At 48.5% G+C, this 7,466-nt stretch overlaps 1 protein-coding gene across 3 annotated transcripts in view; it reads right to left on the reverse strand.

Annotated features, from left to right (window-relative positions):
• IQANK1 (IQ motif and ankyrin repeat containing 1) overlaps positions 1–7,458 on the reverse strand; it is a 77,405-nt gene extending 69,947 nt beyond the window's left edge. Inside the window, exons 1-3 of one of the 3 annotated variants that reach the window (XM_025214226.1) lie at positions 7,405–7,458; positions 4,667–4,767; positions 2,142–2,258 (exon numbers count right to left, since the gene is read on the reverse strand). In XM_025214226.1, coding sequence (XP_025070011.1) covers positions 2,142–2,258; positions 4,667–4,763 — 214 coding nt within the window. In that variant the 5' untranslated portion in view covers positions 4,764–4,767; positions 7,405–7,458. Of the gene's footprint in view, positions 1–2,141; positions 2,259–4,666; positions 4,768–7,137; positions 7,330–7,404 lie in introns of those variants that run through there. The other 2 variants (XM_006032481.3, XM_025214227.1) reach the window with 2 other exon arrangements.
• Between the last annotated feature and the right edge of the window lie 8 nt (positions 7,459–7,466).

Genomic DNA, 7,466 nt, shown 5'->3' on the forward strand with positions numbered 1-7,466 from the left:
TACCAACCCATCCACTACAACTCTCTGGGTACGACCCTCTAGCCAATTCACCACCCACTGGACTGTGTAGTCATCCAAGTCACAGCCTCTTAACTTGTTCACCAGTATGGTGTGGGATTCCGTATCGAAGGCCTTCCTGAAGTCTCTCTGTTACAAAAGGAGTCTCTGTTAGAGGAGGATTAGATGAGGAGCACCTCAGGCAGCAACACCCACCAGCAGGAGACAGCAGGCTACACAGCTGACTGGCATTCAAGTTTAATTTTAAATAATTTAAAACAGGAACAGCCCCTCCAGATATTCAGGTAAAAGGCATGAGAGAATCTGATATGTGATACACACAATTGTGCCTCCAGCCATACTATCGCCATCCTGGACTCCCCCTGCACTGACAATTAGCAAGCCGCTGCATTTGCAAGTCATGTAGCTGACAGGACATGCAGCAATGGCAGCGCCCAATGGCCACCAGGATGGAGAGTCCCATAGCTGCAGGACTCTCCATCCCAGCAGCCATGGGGTGCTGCCACAGCTGTGAGTCCCCTCTGCGGCAGCACAGTAGGGGGTGCTACTATGCAGAGCCACCCACCTCACTGTGTCAGGCCCAATAACCTCACTTCGGGAGTCTCCTACAGGGAGCCTACAGCTGGCTGTCCCGCTTCCTGGAGAACACCCGTAAGCCTGGGGTAAAGCTGCCACCACCTGGGCACTGGTCTCTGGCAGGGCTCTGTGCACACAGACCCTGTGAACCTTGGGGGTGCTTTGCCCACAGTAATATTTCTGGGTGCTTCTTTCAGCCCAAAGCATCCCAAAATAGCATCAGGTAGAAGTGAGGGAAGATAAACAGACAAACTCCTCTGGCCAAGCTGGGAGCAAAAGGCTCTTCCCCCTCTCCTCAGTAACATAGCAAGGCATGCTGTAACCCAATACCTTTATTGATCGGGGTGGGGGGCACGGGGTTAGAACAGAGGAAGTCAGAATACACTTTGAACAAACATAAGCAATGTGAATCTTTTACAGTCATCCTTGGACACAGTCATCCTTTTAAGACGCGACTAGCCTAAACATAATTCCTAACTCCCGGCCAGTTTCCAGGGTTTTACTTACAGGAAATCACAGGGGTATGTTGCATGTGGTGTTCCAAAATGCTTGCAGCCAGGAAGAGCAAAAGCTTCCCCCTGCCCCTAGGAATTTATATGGCCAGGTCACCCGGTTGCCCAGCCTGAACCAAAAAGAAAGCAAGCGCACACGCACACACAGGTCCCCTGGGATGAACCAATGAGGGGCAGAGAGAGGGGGATTTCTTCACACCCTCAATTGTGAGCTCTCAGCTGCAGGGACAGACCCTGCTTCATGTGCAAATTGAAGCTGAGTACCAACCAACTCTAAAGTTAGACCTCAAAAACGTGTACTAACTTTACAGCTAGTTGGACTTTTTTATAGTATGATAGGTACTTTGCATGTGTAGCTGGTCTCCATTAGTTGCACAATTAACCAGGTAATTGCATAATACCTGTAATGTATAGAGGGGGCCTAAATTACTTAACTTGATGCAAAACCTGGATGTTCTTCAGTGAACAGAGAGGTGTCAGTATCCTGCAACTATGCAGAGGGTTGGACTAGATCAGTGGGGGACCAACCTTTTTGGCAGGCATGCCAGAAATTAACCCTGCCACTATCTCCGAGTCCCACTCTGATCCCCTTCTCCTGTCCAATCTGCTGCTCTGCTTTCTGCACAATCTGCCACTGTGATGCCTGTCCCCTCCCCAGTCTGCTGCATGCCACATATGGGGGCTGCCTGTGACACTTGTGGTGCACATGCCACAGATTGCTCACCCCCGGATTAGATGAGCATCCAGGTCCCTTCCATCCCTATGGTTCTAAACTAAGTCTATATCAATTTAGCTCACTCAATTCTTTATGGATATATAAACCAGTTGTAAAGTGCATTAAAAAGCATTTATACAGAGTTTTACAGATTGGTTTAAATAAAAGCTGTTTAAAAATCACACCCTTAGTTAAACTAGTGCACCTTTATATAGAGAGAATACTGAAGAAAATCCCTCTGACCAGATTACAGAATGCTGAGTCAAGGGAAAATGACTGATATATTCAAGAACGCTTAGTTTAACCCATTCTGCACATACCTTCATCTGGGCTGCTGGTAGGAGCTGACTTATTGTGATTGCTGTTTGATTTCTCTGGGAGCTTGCAGCTGCTTGTTTGTTTAGCTGTGCTTTTCCCCTCAGTGTGGTCTGCTAATGCTAGAGGCAGATGAAAATTTTAAAAAATTCAGTTATTTTATTTATCAGAGCCCACATGTTGCCTAAAACAAGCATGTAAATCTGAAACTGGTCCAATTTCCACAAATGCTAAACACCCACAAATCCACTAACATCAATAGTCAGAAAAGGACATGGAACATTTGTGACAACATTAATGACCTCGTGAAGTTTTCTTACACAGAGAAAAGACCATTTGTATAATTCTGGCTTCACCTTTAACATTCCACATTTAATCATTAGCTATTTATTTATTTGTACATGCCATTTACATGTTGCCAACCCAACAAAGGCTCAGGGGACTTGCAGAAAGGGAAACAGAACAACTTTAAAAAGCAACTAGAATAGACAACACAAAATAACAAAATAAATAAGCAGAGACCCACTAAACATCTCAGCCTAGCTTTGCTGGCTAAACGCCTGCCCAAACAGAAAGGTAAAATGTCCAGATTTGGGCTCTGGCAGGCCTCAAGAGGAAGGGAGTTTTGGAGCTGAGGAGCAACTGCAGAGAACAACCAAGATACTACTATCCCCCTGAGAGAGAGGGCAGGGGAATGGGCTAAAAAGGTCTGGTCTTTCCTGGAGGGATGCACTCAAAGGCTGGTAGTGGGAAATTACACCAGTACCATCAGACCTCCCACTAGCACAATCCCAGACAGATCAATTCTTTTTCAGATGTTAAGCCTTACTGAGAGCAGGAAGAAATCATCCCGATGTGCAGGAAGACTAGCAAGTATGGTAGAAGACCAGCTTGGCTTAGCAGGAAACTTTTCAGTAAGCTAAAACACAAAAAGGAAGCTTCCAAGAAGGAGAAATTTGGACAAACAACTAGGGAGGAGTATAAGAGTATTGCTTGGGCATGCAGGGATGAAGTCAGAAAAGCCAAAGCGCAGCTGGAGTAGCAGAGGTTTGGGGGAAACTGCACCCCAAACTCTTGAAAGCAAAACTCTTGTCACATCTATGTGTTACACCACAGGGGGGTGAAAACTGCAGGGGCAATGGCCCTGGGTGAGGCCATGAAGCCTGACAGCTGTCAAGGAGATAGGTGCAGGGGGGTTCTGGGGCCCTGCACTTCTAACTGCTGAGAGGCAAAACTCGTGACATGGGTGCTTGTGCAATTGTGTCTGTCTTGGGGGGCCAGAACCACTGTAGGCCTGGCTGCTAAGCTACTGTGTTACCAGTTACCAATCAATCATGATTCACTCAATACACAGTTGCTAGCTAATGTAGCCAGTTAATTAGCAACAATTAACACCTACAAAACCCCACACTAAGGAGAGGAAATAATCAATACAGACAATCAACTGCCCCAAGACAGAAACAAGTCAGTTTTACAAGCACCCATGACACAAGTTTTGCCTGTCAGCAGCTAGGGGTGTAGGGCCCCAGAACCCCACCTGCACCTATCTCCTTGACAGCTGGCACGCTTTGTGGCTGCCGCACGGGCACTACCCCTGCAGTTTTCAGCCCACTGCACCTTAACACACACACGGTCATCTATGTCACGAATTTTGCCTGTCAGCAGCTTGAAGTGCAGTTCCCCCCAAACCCCTGCACCAATCTTCTTGAAACTTGGCATGCTTTGTGGCCTCACCAGTGGCTACCACCCCTGCAGTTTTCACCCCCCTGTGGTGTAACACATACACATGACATGAGTTTTGCTTTCAAGAATTTGGGGTACAGTTCCCCCCAAACTCCTGCACCGATCTTATTGAAACGTGGCAGGCTTCATGCTCTCAGAAGAGGCTGCCAGCCCTAAATGTTTCATCCAAATCAGACAAAAAACAACAAAGTTATAGATATGTCATTGATTCCCCATTATACCCTATGGCCAGATCTCCGAGGCGGCTCTGAAGCTTCAGAGCCGCTTTGGCCAGATCAAAGCAGAAACCCAGTCCAGAGTTCCAGATCAGATCCGTGGCACCCGAAGCGGCTGGATCGAAAAGCTGCCTACTTGCACAGGCCTAGTAATGGGGCTACAGAAGTAGCCAAAACAGGCATTAACATTATCAGAGGACTTGGCAACCAACCACAGAACTCCATCCATCCTGTGACTGTATCTCATACCTTTATACCAAGCAGACAATCCTGATGGGTTATCTGTCTACTCTTCATAATGTGGAGTCATTAATGACAGCCACCTGCCTTCACAGGAAAGGCGAAGGATCTCCCTTGCACATTCTTGTAGTATAAAACACTCAGGCTACCCTCAGGTACATCCCCTAGTCCATTTCTCCAGATAAACATCCAGGCATGGTTTTGGTAGTTGCCTCACTGAGTACCACAAACTTCCAAAACAGGCCAAAGAGGCAGCAGCAAAGAGTCACGGAGCCAGGATTTCCCCATCAGCACCTTTTCTGGCCAGACTACTTTGCTATTAACTACTTTACCTTTTTTTCTAGAAGCTAGTGCTGATTTCTTCACTGGTGACACTGATTTTGCACCTTTCTGAGCAGCAGCTTTTCCTCCTGGTTTCTTCCCACTCATTTTCCTGAAACACAAGAGAGGTCAGAGGCTATTATTTAACTTTAAAGCACAAATGTGCTCTCCTTTTCCCAAGCCACAGGCAGTTTCCACCCTAAGGACCTTATACTCTAAGGAATTGATCTTTCAAACACTTATGCATGTGAGTAGCCTAAGGAATGTAAAAGGAGCATCTGTGTGTACCTATAATACTAGGCCTTAAATTCCCAGATAGAAGGCTGAGAGATTCTATCAGCAGTGTAAAGGGTAAAGTATTAGAATGATGCACTTAGCAAGAAAAGCCTGGTTAAACAGCAAAGCAATATATGTTGTATTGTCTTTACCTAAAAGAAACTCAAATACTGAACAGTACAGAAGTGCACATGAAAACACAGGACCTCAGCTGCCCACTTGCTGCTGGGAAAGCACCTTAACTTGCCATTTTTATCTTTTATCAACTTTTCTCAAAGAAGCCTAAAGACTAACTGGAAAGATGAAGCTTGGTAAAGGCAGCTCTCTAATCACATGCTGAACTGATAAGCTGTTTGGGATAGGGACTTTTGCTTACATGTGTATACAGCACCCATCTCAATGAAACCCTGGCCTACCAGGCACCATGACAAGACAAGCAATAATGCTCACACAGCTTGTGACTAAATTACTGAAAAGGAAAGGGACCACATAGTGCATTTTCTGAATAGCAAAGTGGATGCGATGATCCAGGGTCTTTCCCATTTCTATGCTACTTAGTAAGAACTGGTTCTCCAATTGCTTCTTCCACTCCCTGGGGTTTCACCAGTACTACTATGATGGTGCAAAGCACCTTTTGTAGACAGACAAATGGCAGCTGACACCAATACAACTGTCCCCTAAGCTGACAATGTGAAAGTATAATGTGAAAAGAACAAGAACAATACAAGCACTCCCAGCCTAGGAAGCAGCTGGCAAATTAATTTGGTTACAAAGGGCAATTTCCAGTTTTAAGTGGGATGCACAGATCATGGCATATGTTCAGACTTGAGACCTGTCCACACTGGAACCCCCACTGATGTCACTGGAAGTCTTGCAACAAGATCAAAGCAGAATATTAAGTTTACATCCCAACTAATCTTTCTGTTCAGCACCTGACTCAGTAACTATACTTTCCTTAGGAGTGTCACCAGGCCTGCCCATTCATTACTTTACCCATTATTGCTTTTGTCTCCTCATCTTCCTTTCTTGAATCAGCTCCCAGTTTCCATCTCTCTGTGCGTTTCATACCTACCCCCTTCCCAGTCACTAAAATGGTCAGCAATCAAATAGTTAATGTAGCCAAGTAAGGCTATAAATGGATGTGACCAAGTGAAGCAGATCAGTCATCTACCACAGCTGATCTTCTTCACTGGGTGAAACTCATGTTGCCCTTTGTCTGTTGTCCCACACCGAGCCAAGGCCCAACCCTGTGGGACAACTGGTGATGTTTTCCCTGCTTAGATGCATCTCAGAAATTCTCCGGGATGTCTGTAAGTGGGGAAAGCCGGGGCTTCCTGCTTACAGAGAAGCACCCAGGCAACCTCTGTGCATCATCTCGGTGGGCTTTTCCCACTTACAGAGGCTCACCTTGGAGATTTCCTGCGGTGGCCTCTAAGCACAACACCAGCTTTCTCCTCATATAGACGCATGCCCTGGGGAATCTCTGAGGTGTCTTTGCAAGAGCAAAAAGCCAAGGTGGCCCTGAGGGTTGAGGGGTCCCAGTCTGCACTGGGGTTCCCAGGGCACACAGGATCAGGCCCCTCAAGCAGTGCGAGTGCCTGCCTGGGGCAGCGGGGGGGCACGGGCAGCACTTGGCTGCTGTACTCTCACACCACAAAGCAAACAGAAGTCTGCTGCAATAAAGCAGCAGAAAGTATTAGTCACAAATGCACATTTTAGGCATTTGTGGAGCACTGAGGGGCACAGACATCTGTTTGCTCAGCCTTTGCGTTACCATAAAAAATGTAGAGCAGCAGAAAGGCATTGTCCATCCCAGCGCTATCCTTAGGGTTAAGGGCTGACAGTGACGAGATTAGCTTTCTTCACAAATGCAACAGCTAGGAACGTGCGCATGTTTCAACTGAAAACTTGGATTCTGCACAGTAGGAGTCCACAGGCCAGCCAGGAGGAGTGCCTCTCCCACACCGCGCAGTGCCCGGGAGGCCAGCGCCGGGCCCCACCGCGAGGGATGTGGGCAGTTTGGAAAGAGCCCAGCAGAGAGCAACAGCGACAAGGGGGGAGGCCAAGGGGGGAGGCGTGGGAAGAAGGCCTCGAGAGGAAAGGCTGAAAGAACGGGGCTGTTTAGGTCGGGGGGAAGAGAACAGCAGCCCCAAGGAGCTGGGTCACACGGGTCTAGCTGCATCATCCCACACAAGGCTTCGTCTACCCGGGGCTTAAAGTCCTCTGGGGACGAGACTGCCCACCGCTGTGGGGAGCCCGCTTCTGTGCTCTACTGGTCACTCAGCTGCCACCTGCTCCGGGGCCGGGGCCGGGGCCGGGTAGGAAGCCCCCCGAGGCGCTGGGGGCTGCAGCCGGGCCGGGGCGGGCTGTGCCAATGCTCCTCTGGCACCAACCCCGCAGGGCCCCGGCCCGAGCACCACGCCGCACTGCGCTGCGCTGGGGCAGGGGGGTCCGGCGCGGACGCGGGCCTCACCTCCCGCAGCACCACCCCAACCCCACCGTCGCTGGGCAACGGCCGAGCCGGAAGCGCGCGGC

The sequence above is a fragment of the Alligator sinensis genome, unplaced genomic scaffold (assembly GCF_000455745.1).
Source record: "Alligator sinensis unplaced genomic scaffold, ASM45574v1 scaffold987_1, whole genome shotgun sequence".
NCBI classification, from domain to species: Eukaryota; Metazoa; Chordata; order Crocodylia; family Alligatoridae; genus Alligator; species Alligator sinensis.